General features: G+C 32.4%; 1 protein-coding gene across 8 annotated transcripts in view; it reads right to left on the minus strand.

The window, feature by feature from the left end:
- The window catches only part of LOC105326836 (telomere length regulation protein TEL2 homolog), an 87295-nt gene that overhangs the window by 24542 nt on the left and 46627 nt on the right, over window positions 1–16126 (minus strand). For 5 of the 8 annotated variants that reach the window (XR_004602734.2, XM_066072554.1, XM_034475588.2 and 2 more), the window contains exons 14-16: window positions 10174–10245; window positions 9642–9901; window positions 5211–5310 (exon numbers count right to left, since the gene is read on the minus strand). Coding sequence is in view for 6 of the 8 variants with exons in the window: in XM_066072554.1 (XP_065928626.1) it covers window positions 5211–5310; window positions 9642–9901; window positions 10174–10245 (432 nt within the window). In the remaining 2 variants the exon portion in view is untranslated. The remainder of the gene's footprint in view (window positions 1–5210; window positions 5311–9641; window positions 9902–10173; window positions 10246–16126) is intronic. The other 3 variants (XM_066072555.1, XM_034475589.2, XR_010709874.1) reach the window with 2 other exon arrangements.

Here is a 16126-nt window from a genome sequence, read left to right on the forward strand (position 1 = left end):
CTTATTTGTTATAGTGCATGTTTCTTGTGTTTAATTGTTTACAATTTCTATTTACTAACCATATTTGAGTGTTAAGCTTCGAATTATAAGCAAGATACAGAGAGTTGCTCACAATTCTATGTTTGTACACAGATCTTAAAAACTAAAGATTAAAAAAGTAAAAAGTTTGTCAATATTTATTAAGAAAATTTTCATAGTCTGTTCTTCCAGAAACCAACTTTAACAACTAATTGTATTGTAAACTTAACCTTTTTTCGTCATTATTACTCCTACTGTACATGTGATCCTGGACTGTGTTTATGTACATTTGTATAAACTGATTTTGAACCTCAAATACCAGTGAACTGGTCTTGAGTGAATAAAAGAATTGAAAATCTTAGACCATTCTTTTTTTCCATTTTAAATGCTGAATAGGAAATACCAAGTTAAAAATTTTAAGCTGAATGTAATAAACTCATGTGAACAAAATATGACTCAAACCTAGGCGAACTGTGAGCTCTGTATCTTGCTTATAATTCTACGATTGACGGTGAACTTTTGGTTGAACATTAGAAATTCTATATGAATTAGAGTATGTTAAATACTTATAAAAACAAAATAAAAGAATGATATTCTGTATAAACCTACTCTCTGGGGCCCCCTCTTTATACAATAATTAATGTGAAATTTACATCAATTTTGATAGTTTTTTTAACACGAGTAAATAAAAAACGACATCTTTAAAACAGTTTCCATAGTTCTGACACATTTCTGTTGCGGGGATAAAGTAATTATCGCTATTCCTAAGAAAATATCACAGCGGAAAATTATCCTGGTTTGTACGCGAGGTAAATAACAGTCATTTAATTATAATGGAGAAGACAAATTAAATTTTTGAATGTTTTAAATTTGAGGAATTGAGGACATTGAGGTACAATTTTCTTCTTCACATCTATACACGTAGTATTTTTTAAATAAAATACAATAACTATTTTTTTTAAAAATACAATAACTAGTAAGTAGTTGATGAAAAAACTGTACCTATTTGCTCTCACATATTTTGATCGCTTTACAAAGGGGGGGGGGGGCAGAACGAATATATATAGGGAATTGGAAGTTAACAACTTTACAGTGTACACCTACCAAATGCTTAGTTTTATATCTTGCATAGGATTTTCTTATTCTGGTAAAAAATAGCATCTCAAGAAGGTACAATGTCAAAGATTACGTGTATGCAAAAATAAGTGTAAAATTCGAATACTTGACAATATTTATTTTTTGTTATTCTACCGAGGGACCATAAGGCACAATATCTTTTGAACGCCCATTGGTGCTCAGGTGAGCGATGTGGCCCCATGGGCCTCTTGTTTGCAATTGTCTGATACTTCGTCTAAATTTTACTCAATCCTGGCCTTTATAATTGTAGAAAATTGACACAACGGTATACTATGTAAAATAAGACACCAAGGAAAATTTTAAAAATTACAACTAACCGGGAATATCAAACAACTATATAAGTAGATAACATTAATCATTAGATTTGTTCAATTTTGTGATCCAAAGGAAAATCCACAAGTCGGACGGTATCCGTAATAAAAGTTTAATGAAAACCCCGAAAACTGCTGAATTAACAAACAAAGGGAACATTTTATACCGATTACAAACACAAGCACCTGATATTAGAAATATTTTTTTTAACAATAAGATTCCAAGAACTTTGACAATAAAAAGATTTGATACGATTTTCTTCATTTGCTATTCATGCAAAATTAATAGGTAAAAATAAATCCGTTCGCCACTTACCACTTTTTTGTGAAAACTCGTGCATCACCTACACGAATCACCTACACGAACCGTTCCATTCATTAAAAATCCTACTCCGAAAGTCAGAGACATAAATAACAGAGATTGTCAACTCCGCCATTAGCGTGTAAATGTTACGGGACCAACCTTACTTTGAGAACTACAAGTGCAACATCAATCTTGTATAAGTCATTAAATTTGAACCTGATAGTGAACATGAACATAAATTATGCGCGTACGGTTTGCTGGAATACCATTTTTACCGAAAATAAGATCATATGCAATATAAAAAGCATATCATCCTTTTAGCAAGACATTTCTATTGATCAACCAAAATTTCAGCGTCAATCGTAGAATTATAAGCAAGATACATAACTTGATTTGAGTCATGTTTTTGTTCACATGAGTTTATTACATTCAACTACAGATTTTTTAAACTTGGTATTTCCTATTCAGCATAGATGCATTTAAAATATAAACGAACTTAAGCATGACCTCAGCTTTGTGTACAAACATATGGTAGCATTAGGCGCAAAGCTCTGTATCTTGCTTATAACTCGAAGCTTGACTCTTACTAAAATTATAGAAATTTGTAAACAATTAAAACAAGAGAAAACTGCACTAAAGCAAAGAAAAAGCTCAATCTTTTTTTCATCATATATATACTTTAGTTATGTATTTCTAGCAGCGAGACTTATCTCCGTTTAGATTAAAATTGCTGAGCATCTTAATAAAACATGTTGTATTAATCAACCATTATGTAGAGATCGTACCGAATTACATGCACCAACATAATGGATAGTATTTTAAAATATGTTGTTAGTGCATCAGATTTTGCGCTATTAATCAATCAGCTGTCTGATTTACCGGTCTACATGTAAAATAAAGACGATGGTTCCTCTCAAGTTAAAACAAGAGATGTTTGTGAAACACTTATGCCCACCCCCTCCTTTGGAAACATCTACAAAGAAAATGAACATAAAGTGCAAATTTTTGGACTTTTTCTAAGTCCAAGGGGGATAACTCTGTCGAAAGTTGCTCTATCATACCCATAATCAAAGTTGACCTAGATATTATCACGATAAACCTGTAAACAAAATTTCATATCAATATGTGCACCCTCTGTGAAGAAAATGAGCAGAAACTGCAAATAACCTGAATTTTTCTACGTCAAAGAGCCATAACTCTGTCGAAAATTGCTCGATAGTACCCAATATCGAACTTCACGTAGATATCCTGTATACTAAATTTCATATCAATAAGTGCACCCTCTGCGAAGAAAATAAACGGAAAATATTGTTGGACCTTCTTCGAAGGGGGGCATAAAAATGCTAAACAAAAATCGAAACAAGCTAAAAACGACCGTCAACGCACTGAAATATTAAACCTCAATTTACTTCACATAAACGGCACAAATATATTTTGGATGTTTCAAATATTCCCTTCGCACATAAACTGTTGCACAACAACCAAATTAAATTCATCTCCGTTCAACTTCAAGATGGCTTCTTCTAACTTAGACTGGTCCTCTAAACCGGGTTTCGATATATAAAATATCGAGCCTGAAGTTAAACTGATTGACCCCCATTCTCTCTGTCTTATTATTATTTTCGTAAATTACTCAAATTTGAAACAGAATTAGCCCTTAATTTTTGCAATTTATATTTTCCTTCCCATAAGGATGATTTATGCTAAATTACGGTGAATTTGACTCAGTAGTTCTTGAGAAGAAGATTTTTAAATATGCAGCCCCTTTTTCTTCAGTTTCGATGTTTTTTTCCGCTTTGAATAAAGATCAGTCTTTTATTTCTGCAATTTAAATTCGCCTTCCTATGAGGATGCTTTGGTTGAAATTTATTTGCCAAGCGGTTTTAGAGAAGAAGTTCAAAATGTAAAAAGTTTACAGACGGACGACGGACAAAATGTGATCAGAATAGCTCGCTTGAGCTTTTACCTCAGGTGAATATGAAAGCGCTTATATTGTACTCGGACTTCGTGTTTATTCATTTTAGTAATATATATATACACACACACACATATATATATATATATATATATATATATATATATATATATATATATATATATATGAAAAACAAGAACTGAGATATTCTTAATCTATAGGTAAAAAACTGCAAATTAACATTTACTCTCATTTAACAATTGCTGTACATTCATTTTCAACAAGAAATCATTTAATTATCTACCTACTAAAACTTCGGCAAAGTATAATTATCAATTTGCCCTGCAAGAGAGCTGTACCGCAGTTATTGCGAAAGAGTCTATTATGAAATTAAAGAAAATTGGAAAATTTTAAAATCGAACCAATCCCAATTGTAAATAAACTGATCCAGGGTGAAATCATATCAAGTTAGAATGTATCACAATTTTTGTTAAAAAATTCAGGTTGTTAAGCTGTAAAATGGTTGGTAATTTACTGACTTTATGAATTAATATCAATTACTCAGAATAAACTGCAGTATTTTTGTAAAATTTCAATTTTGAATTATTCTGAACAGGATCAGGGTTTTTTTTCAATCGGGATCGGTTTAAATTTGATAAACAGCAATTTTCTAAAAAAATTCACATTTTGTTTCAATTTATTTGTAAAATATTATTGTTTAGAGAGTACTTTATGTCACCATATCTTATTCTTCAGAATTATCCATATATCAAAAAGATATAAAATAATTACAATTTCTATTTTTAGAAATAATTTTTTAATTAAAAAATTGAATACTTGACCAAAAGATATTATTATTCATAATTATATTGCACATTAATCAACACAACGTTTTAAGCTCTAAAATACCCTGTTTGTACTCGAAACAGTTTTCACCTGTTCTGACATTGAAAAAATACAAAAAAGTCATATAAAATAACTGAAAGTAGATATTGATTGTTTTTGTGGAATCATATTTCAAAAGAAGATTTCTATCGATCCATTAAATAAATTTTAGATGTGTCGAGGAACATTAATATTAAAGTTCATTAAAATATATACCATCATAAAGCATACTATATATAACAGATCATTTTGTATGTTGATAGTACATATATCACCATTAATGTGAGTGTTTGACTTATCCTTAATGTTTATGAACTTTACCAACCCAACATATTCCATCTTGATGATTTATTTCAAAGGCACTTACATTAAAATGCCAAACACGTAGTTTTGGGGAATGTGTGGAGCTCGATATTTTGAGAAAAAATGCTGTTTAGGGTGCCCCTTTTTAAAAGTTACCTGATGATATGGGAAACAAAAAAAATTCCTCTAAATACTTCATTCAGAAAATGATAAAACTTTTTTTTATATCCCTATAGTTTTATATAGTGAAAACAATACCAAAGTGATCCCTTAATTATTTATGTAAACTTCATTGTAGAAATATGTGCCTCTGATATTCTGTTAGCAATTCTCATACCTGAGTGTTGATGGCTGCATATATAATGACACCTAAGGTGTACACAAGTCTGGCCAGAATAAGACTGTCTTCTCCCATCATATCAAAAGTATTTTCCTTTCTAAAAAAAATCATATAATATTATTATAAAATGCAGATTGACCTATTCTTTACTCAGTAGAAAAGTTTTTGTTTGAATTGAGTTTGGATTTCATGAATGCGGTTAAGTAAAAGCATTCAAACTTCAACCAAACAATTTAATTGCCATTGACCCTTTTGTGATCGTCATTTTTTTTATTTGTCTAGTTGTATTTCTAGCAAGTACCCTGTAAAAGTTTGACTTTTTGGTAGATTTTTAAAAACAGTAATGAATAAAGGACAAATTTTTAAACTTGCCAAAATTATTTTAATCAAAAACTGATAATTAAGGAATGAATTTTTAAATAAAAATATGTTACGTTTTGATTGACGTATCAAAGGATAAATTGCCCAGTAAACCTCTTCAAAGTTTTCTGGTCAATATTTTCCTTTGATACATTGATCTGCCGAAAATAGTTGATATATCGACGAAGAATAGTACGTAAGTGCGACTTTTGTAAATGTTGCGGTAGCTAGATAGCCAGTGAGGTACTTAATTGGTATATCTGCCACTTGGAATACACTTAAAGGGTACGTTGATGCACTACCCATAGCTTTGCTTCTCAATGATTTATTCTGATGACCAATCATGTACATACATACTGAAAGTAGTAACTATCATTTAAAACTCAGCAATGTTACCATGAACGTGTATAGGACCATACGGATATTACAATTATTCCTTGAACAGCCAGCCTCGCATAAATGTTGATCGTAGCCTCAAGCAGACGAACTCGAGAGAAGACAATTTTTTATTTCATGAATTAATTAAAACGTATTCAATTTGTTTATTATTCAAGTTTAAAATTTTAATTTGTTATGTTATAAAGTTGTAATTTGTTTGTTTAATCAATGGACAATGTGGTATAATACATGTAGATCCTGTAAAAAAAATTGTTCTCCCTGGAGTCCCTTTTCTAACAGGATGATTTTAAAGTCATATAAAAATTTAGTATTGCAGTTCTCAAAAATATCCTAATCAATTGTTTATATACAGGATATAAGCCTACATCAAACTCTGAACCCCTTGTGAAGCCCAAAAATTGGGGCCAAAGTTTAAACAATTTTAAATAATAAGCAATATTTCAAAATACTTACATATAAGTAAAAGCATATATAATAACATTTCAGTTTTTGTGAATTATTAAAAATGTATTCCATTCTACAACTGGATCCCCGATGTGGTCCCACCCTACTGCTAAATATTTTGATTTCACCATAGTTTTTTTTTTAGAAAAAGTTTCAAAGATATTTCTCTATATATTCCTCTGCCCCCCCCCCCCGGGTTGTGACCCAATCCTACCCGCGGGTATCATGATTTGAAAAACATTCTTGATAAGAAGATTTTTGAAAATTTCGCGAAAATTTTCAATAATTCCTAATTACCCCCCCCCCCCCCCCCCTTGTTAATTGGTGTGGTCCTTAATTTTCACGACTTTCAATCCCCTTAGCCTAAGGATGCTTAGTGCCAAGTTTGACTGAAATTTTCCCAGTTGTTTTTGAGAAGATGTTGAAAATGTGAAAAAGACAGACAGACAGACGACAGACAAAATGTGATCAGAAAAGTTCACTTGAGCTTTCAGCTCAGGTGAGCTAAAAATGTAAAATTATTAACAAAAAATGCATAACCAATGGCAATAAGTTACCAGTGACTCAAGTGACCTAAAACAAAAAATGTTCACAACATGGATGCCCCCCCCCCCCAACCATAAAACGTCCTAATCCCTGTTCCAAGGAAAGTGAATTTCACAATATAAATCAAGAGACCCAAGGGCAACATCACTCGCCTGAGCAGTAAAAGTCATATTGATATCAAATTTATGAAGTCAATACAAAAAAACCTCGACAATACAGTAGAAATAGAAAAAGTAAAAAGATTTGCAATTTTTTATCCAGATATTCTCATGTTAAACATTGAGCCTTTTGATGAATTCAGTCATATTACATAAAACTGAGTATTGCAGTTCTGAAGATCTTACACAATTGTTCATATATCTATAAAGCTACATTAAATATTAAGCCCCTAATAAGGCCAATAAATTATCCAAGTTTTCATGAATTTTGATAAACTTTAATGACTACACATTCTGTGTATCATCAGTTACAGTTTTTCTAGGTGTTGGTTTTTTAAAAGAGATTTTATAAAGAATTTTCTCTATATATTCATATGTAAGAATTTGACCCGACCCCCTCAAACATCATGATTTGAAAAAACCTGATCCTATGTGGTTTCACACAAATTACAGCTTTATTGGTCATTTGCGTTTTGAGGAAAAAAGTTTTTAAAATTTCACTTCGTATATTTTTATTTAAAACAATTTTCCCCTTAAAAAGTGTGGCCCACGACATACCAAGGGGTCATTATTTGAACAAATTCGAGTCTACACGACCTGCGAATGCTTCCACACAAGTTACACCTTGTCAGACCAATTGACTTTGAAGAGAAGATTTTATAAGATTATTCTCTATATATTCATAAAGAAAAAAATTATCATACCAATAGTGGCCCAACTCTACCCATCGGGGTCATGAATTGAACAAACTTGAATCTACACTATCCACGCCAGTTTCAGCTTTTTGAAAGGAGAGGAAGATTTTCAAAAAATAACAGATTTTCAATCAATCTTAATCATCTCCCCCTGAAAGCAATACTAATATTAATAGCAATACTAGGCCTGCCAGGGGCCTGAACCATGAACCTGGGGCCATCAATTTGGTAGATGTCCTCATGAACAACATGAACACCTATCTAGTTTTTTCCCACATGTGGGAGCAGAGAAAAATATTTTGTTGAAAATTTGGCCTTCTTTTGCATATGTGGCCCACCAATAAGATTTTTCTTATCCTAGAGATACTTCTAAAACCCTTGTCACACCGGAGCAGCGTCCTCACGGCGATCCCGCTGCGTTCTTAAATAAACGCAAAGGTAAGCACAGTAGAGTCTCATACAGAGCCGTAACAACGCAAGGGCATCTTCGTCCGTCGCTGTGGGATCGCCTTGAACATTTTAGAACGCCATGCGACGGCGCGCACTTTGAACATAAAGTACGCGCCGTGGCTCTGCGTTCTGATGTGACAGCGCCGTAAAATTTCCAACAGCGCCACGAGAGCTCCGTCGGCGCGCTCAAGGAACGCAGCTAATCGCAGTGTAGACGCAGTGATAAGTCAATTGCGCTTGCACGGAGACCTCACGGAGTTCTTTGGGATCTCACTGCGTCTCTATTGCGCTCTAACTGTGCATAAACAGTTTTCGAACAAGTTGTTTTTCATTTGTCTGCGTTCACACTGCGACCCCAAAGAGCTGTTGCTGCGTTCATCGCGCTCTCGTGTCGTTTCTTCTGCGTTCATACCGCGCTCCCACGGCGTTTCTAGTGTGTTGTCATGAAAACTCGAACAATAGCTGTTGTACAATAGCAAGCGATGTAATAATTATCAAACTAGATGTAGATGACTTTGTAAAAGTAGCATTTGCTATTATTCCAAGACCTTTCAATGAACGTAGATGGAATTCATGCCATTTGGTTCTGATGTTTTCACATCTTTTCTATATTTTCTAACAATTAATATAAACGGATCTTTTTTGTAGACCTGACAACTTAAGAGTTTTCACAAATTGTTTAGAAGTAGTTATGTTTCAATTACAATGTACCTTTTCATAAAAACAAAACACTTTTTTTATCATTTATTTACTTGTTGTAAATTCTTGTTTTTTCCCATACAATTACACAAATTAAAATTAACCTACCACGAAGTAAAGAACGTCTTGTACACGCACAGAGCACGCCGTGGACGAGCCGGCGCGGTAAAAACTCCTAGCACGCCATGAGCGCTCGGTGGAGACTAAGCGAGAGCGCAGTTAATCGCCAAGTAGAACTCCGTGGAAACGCAGTTACACGCAGTGGGAGCTCCGTAAAAACGCCTCGGTCGCCGTCAGGACGCCGTGACATCTCCACTTGTAAAACTTTCGAATAAAACTGTACATTTTTTCTTAATTTTTTCTTGCGATCCTACGGCGATTCCATGAATTTTACAACGCCGTGGGGACGCAGCTTGGTGTGACGGCCTTTACTAAACAATGAAAACAATTGGCATTGTAGTTTTCAAAAACGGACAAAACAAGATGTCGGATGACGACTTAGTGACTCAAGTGACCTCAACATTTTTTACCACTTGCTTTTTCAATCTTAGAAGTCTGTAACGTAAAAATATAATTACATGAATTGTGTAAAATTTTAATGTTTACTAGTAATCTGTCCTTAATAAGATTTTAAAAAAGATTTGCAATTACATAAAAAAATACTCGTTTGTACACACCTGTCAAAGTTGGCCATAAGGGGATAGAAAAAGCATCCAGCCACCAATCCAAACCTGTTTTTGGTAGCCACTACTTCTTTTGTAGCTCCTTTTGGAAATCTCCTGGTTTTGCTTTCGACTCTTTGCTTTACAATCTCCCTCCAGCCATCACTTGAATGTCCAGAGTCAGTAGGTGCTAACTTATATGACAGTCTCTCCTGTTCCATTGACTGTTTAGAATCTACTGGTTGCGAAAGCTCTTGGGCAGCTGCTCCAAGGACCTGATATAGGATATTACAACATTGAACATTTTAAGCAAATACTAAGCCTTTCAAGAAAGCTACAACAATTTTTTAAATAAGCACATGAAGCCTTATATAACAATCTAAAACCATTGTCAACCTCCGCTTCGCGTCGCTTGACAATGGTTTTCTCGGGGTGTCAATTTCAACTGTTACCCTCCCAAACAGGCACTATCTATATAGTATGATACTGTACTAATTATGCATTTGGAAAATGTTAATGTTGCTTTAAAGTTCTGATCTTGTGTTACCTCCAGTATATCGAGTCTCTGACTGAGGTTGTAGTTCCTTTCATAAAACTGTGATGTCAGGTATCTGGACACCTAGAAATGGTATCACATATATGTATCGTATATCGTAAAAGTTTCTACAATATTTTCAAATGCAAAACATGTATAGATCTGATATTTTAAGATGTTCTTTGAACAAACGTCAGATTTGCCACTTGTTAGTGCACAAGGCTAGCTGTCAAGTTGTGCAATTAGATGAACCTTCAAGTTTTAACCTGTTTGATGTTCATTTTTTAAACCTGTATATGTATATGCAAGAATGTTTGAATTGTTTAAAAGGGCATGGTCACGATTTTGGTCAAAAATAATTTTCCCGATATTAATGTTTAAATGCTTCAATAAGGCATTTTAAATAGGCAACCAAAATTTAAGTTGTTATGGGGCAATGGTGAAGGGCTGGGAGAATTAGGGTGGTTGTCCAAATGTCTGCAAACAATTTTGCAGTAAAAACTTAACAATTTTTTTATAAAAATGTTAAGAAATATTATATTAAAGAGCTGTTAAAATATACACAATAGAGCATCTCTACATTAATAAATGATATCTTAGAAGGTAAAGATTATGGAAATTCAAAAATCAGTCAAATAGTACTTAAATGTCATTTTTTATATAAAAGTCTGCTTAACTTTTAAACAGCTAAACATGAATGCTCAGTGTGTGAAAAAACTAGAAAAAAAGATACGATCTCGTTACGAGTAACGAGAAGGTCTTCTGTCAGATTATTTTTATCTATATGGTGCAATACAGATGAAAATAGAGATCCCCCGACTCTCAGATTATCTATAGGATCAACAACAGCTTTCACAGTGTTTACATTTTTTTAAATTACGGCATATAAAAGATTTTACTTCCTTAAATATTCCTAATTACTTATTAACTGATTTTGGCAATAAGTTTTCAGATGATTATTGTTACAATCAACAACTTTGCTTCAATAATGCATTATAAAATCTTATTTGTAACAGACGTTACCAGTTTTTTGGCCCCTGAATAAAGGACCAGGTCATCCCTTTTTTCTTGATATTATACAAAGGTCTCAAGAATACTAACATTTTACATTTTTTGTTCTTTTTTAAGATCCAAGTAATTGAATATTTTGGGGATCGAAAGACATCGATGTTTCAATTGATGTATTTGATTAGATTTTCTCTTCTACAATGCTTAACAGAGATGTTTCCTTCTCTAGTTATTTTAAATAGCGTCAAAGTATGAGCGACTTTGCCCCCCTTTAAATTTCATACTCATATCTCTGATAGTTCATGAGTTTGACCCTGCTCGAAATTGGCTGTAAAAAACTATAAAACCAGCAAGAAATTGGTACCGGAAGATCTAGAATTATAACCACTGGCAATTTTCTATGAAAATAATTGGTTAAAATTGGTCGAATAGTTTTTAAGAAATTGCAAAGACAAAATTTGTGGTAACACCATTATAAAGGAAACGGTACGAAAACAATAAGGTTTTTCGTTCGAAGGGAAAACCTAATTATAAGAAACAGTACAAAAACAATAAGGTCTTCCTTTGAAAACGGAAGACCTTAATAAAACAACATCTTCACTTAATGTTTTAGAGTACAAATTAATAAATCAGATATTTCTACAAGGCAGTAAAGTGACTCAGAGAAAAACTAATAAATTCTATGTTAAAAGTCTATGCGTAAATATAAGAATTATGTAGCCAAGCATAGACATCTTATTTTCTTTACTTTCTACAGTTAGCTACTCTTCGATGTGTAGAGAAGCAAAACCTGTCACCTCGGGGCAAATATTCTGGTATGTCGCCCTCGAAGCCATGTAATATATGTATAATATATATATATATATATATATATATATATATATATATATATATATATATATATATATATATATATATATATATATATATATATACATGAAATAGTATGTACAGATAAACTGTTCATAGCTACTTTACTTAGTGGACAATGAGATTAACTGACCTCATTGCTAAGTCGGAATTATCAATATCTCTCATTTTTTAATTATTAATTTGTAAAAGAGAAATTTCTGACAATAAATAATGGTGTGTTACTTTTGCTCTCTTAGAGCACGCCTAAACGCTAACTAGAAATTTAAAAATATTAGAACCTTTCTTGATACTTGTACATCAAAGATATGTGTAAATAATTGTTATTGATCTATATTATTTACTGTGTGTGTGTACGGTGACAAAATCAAGGACGATAATAGGAAAGAGCAAATTAAAGTTCACACTTTTCTAAAAATATTATTTTAGCTTTAAAATTTGAATATTTTGCTTTCTTAAACAGAGCTCTTTTTTTTTGGGGGGGGGGGGGGATAAATATAGTCGACCATGGCCATGACCATACAGCCCTCTTAATACTCAATTAATTACAAATAAACATCTTTATTTATAAAACGACGTTTTCATTGAAGTTCGGCGCCAAAGGTTTTTGATAGACTAAGTTAATGGCGGGCGCCTGTAAAGTGCGAAACGAAATCGAAACGAAACATATCGAAACGAAACGAAACAAAACCAAAATTCGAAACGAAACGAAACGGAATTTAAACAGAACTAATATCAATTTTGACTACATAAAAGTGAAAATAAATATTCATTGAAATAAATTTTTTAACCATAAAAATTAATATAACTACCAGTATGTTTCAGATTGCCGCTGTAAATTTTAAAGCCGATTATCCGAAATTTGCATAAATTATATAATTATATACATAACATATGTACATTCCTATACCTTTTAATGTTTCTAATTTGTTTCATTAAATGATATTCAGACGTTTAAAGAGAGAGAGAGAGAGAAAGAGAGAGAGAGAGAGGGAGAGAGATGCCTTAAAACTTCTCAGCGACATCACATAGCAAAGTATATATATACGCAAGTTTGGGAGAAAGAGAGAAAGAAAGACAGAGAGAGAGATAGAGATATGATGACGATGATACTGAAGGAGACATTATAACAACAATTTGATTTGAAATATATTAAAATTAAACGATCGAATACAATGTGATTTAGAGCATACTGGTTGGTCATCAGTTTCTAATATATAGTAACAATTGTTTTAATATGTATAGCATGAATTTGGACGTCGTAATTTGATAATTTGACAAAATTAACTTGCATTATAAAGAGGTTTTTTACCTGTGTATTACCTTAAATCAAACATAATCCCCTCTTTCTCTCCCTTTCACACACACGCGCATTGTATTTGATTCATTTTTACAATATTTCATATCAGTATAAAAACATAGGTAATCATAGATTACTAAGCTCACCGAGGCGAAGCATCACCCTTATGAGACATCACCTTCATAAGACCACCTTTATCATTTTATATGAAATCATACTTTATAATCTTGAATATTCATGGATTCTGTTTTGACAAAATATCATATATCATCTGATAAAATTTTTTATGATAATCATATTCATGTTCATATGTTAATCAATACAATGATATAAAATTAAATATTGCTTCATGTCATATTTATAATATATATCATACAATACAATAAAATACCGTAATAAACAATAATGAGATATGATATTGTAGCGTATGATATGACATTGTATTGTGTTATACCTTATTGTATTTGATCACATAATACAATATCATAAAATATAATACAATATAGTATTATATTACAATATCATATTACATCATCATACCATTGAAACATGATATTATATTGTATAATATAGTATGATATTGTTTTGAATGACACTGAAACATAATTGATACATTATATGATATTATATCATATAATACAATATAATCTGATTCTAACATTGTATCTTATCAAATGATACAATATTATGTGATAAAGAAAATATTATAAAATACATTATTATATTATTATACATATTGTATCATATGACACAATAATATATTTAACAATATCATATAATACAATTCCAATTGATATGATAATATATCATATAAACCATTATCATATCATACAATATCGTATGATACAATATTATATAATAATACAATATCATATAATACAATTTTATGTGATATAATTCTATATTACTGAAACCAATATCATATTATACAATATTCTCTGATACAATATTATAGAATATACAATATTGTATCATAGGATACAATATAATATTTTGCAATATCTTATGTAATTGTTTCATGTGATAAAATAATAAATTAAATATACAATATAATATTATACAATATTGTATCATGATATACAATACTATACATAACAATATCATGATACAATATCATATCATAAAATATAAAAAAAATTGATAAAATATCATATCATATCGTATTACTTTTTATAATATAACATATGATATCATATTGTATCATTTCAAACAATATTGTTTCATATCATACAATACTATATCATAGGAATCATGTTATATCATTTATCAACAAACACATCTATCTATCGAGCTGGTTTGAGTGAGGTAGGAGATTTCTTTAGCATCCTTGATAATGGAGATCAGGCTCTGCATCTGACGCAACCTCTGCGTTTAATTTTATAATAAAGTTAAATCAACTATGCAAGCTATCATCTATAAAACATGTTACCTGTTCCAAAAAACTAAACCTCATCCAGCATCCGAAACCGATGGCTCAGATTCAGCATTCAAGCCCGTCAGGTGCATTGGTATCATAAGACGCATCATCCATGCAAGTTTGGTGAAGTTTGGACCAGTAATAACTAAGATATCATCATCAGAGGGCACTAGCAATTAAAACATTAACTTCCTCCAGCATCTGCAACCTATGGCTCAGATTCAGCATCCATGCCTGTCAGGTGCATCTGTATCATAAGACACACCATCCATTCAAGTTTGGTGAAGTTAGGAGCTGTAATAACTAAGATTTATTTTTTAGCATCCTTGATAATGGAGATCAAGCTCTGCATCTGAAGCTACCTTTGCGATTCATTCATATTACAGTTAAATCAACTATGCAAGTTTAAAATAGTACTATCATCTATTAAACATGTGACCTGTTCCAAAAAACTTAACTTTATCCAGCATCCGCAACCTATGGCTCAGACTCAGCATTCAAGCCTGTCAGGTGCATCAGTATCATAAGACACACCATCCATGGAAGTCTGGTGAAGTAAGGACAAGTAATAACTAAGATATCATCATCAGAGGGCACCTGTTTCAAAAACTTTATTTAACCAGCTCTTAAAACCTTAACCTCCTCCAGCATCCGAAACCTATTGCTCAGATACAGCATTCAAGCTTGTCAGGTGCATCAGTATCATAAGACGCACCATCCATACAAGATTGGTGAAGTTAGGACCAGTAATAACTAAGATATAATCATCAGAGGGCACCTGCAACAAAAACTTTAACCAGCTCTAAAAACCTTAACCTCTTCCAGCATCCGAAACCTATTGCTCAGATTCAGCATTCAAGCTTGTCAGGTGCATCAGTATCAAAGACGCATCATCCATACAAGTTTGGTGAAGTTAGGACCAGTAGTAACTTAGATATTGCTATCAATGGCCACCTGCAACAAAAACTTTAACCTGCTCCAAAAACCTTAACCTCCTCCAGCATCCGAAACCTACAGCTCAGATTCAGCACTCAAGCCTGTCTGGTGCATCAGTATCATAAGAAACACCATCCATGCAAGTTTAGTGAAGTATGGACCAGCAGTAACTAAGATATTGCTATCAAAGGGCACCTGCAACAAAAACTTTAACCTGGTCCAACAACCTTAACCTCCTCCAGCATCTAAAATTTAGGACCCAGATTCAACGTCCAAGTCTTTCAAGTCCATAAGTAGGTCCAGATGCATCATCCATGCAAGTTTGGTGAAGATAGGACAAGTAATAGCTTAGATACAGGACCTGCAACAAAAACTTTAACCAGGTCCGGACGCCGACGCCACCGCCGACGCCGACGCCGAGGGTATAGCATAAG

The sequence above is a fragment of the Magallana gigas genome, chromosome 9 (assembly GCF_963853765.1).
Source record: "Magallana gigas chromosome 9, xbMagGiga1.1, whole genome shotgun sequence".
Lineage (NCBI taxonomy): Eukaryota > Metazoa > Mollusca > Bivalvia > Ostreida > Ostreidae > Magallana > Magallana gigas.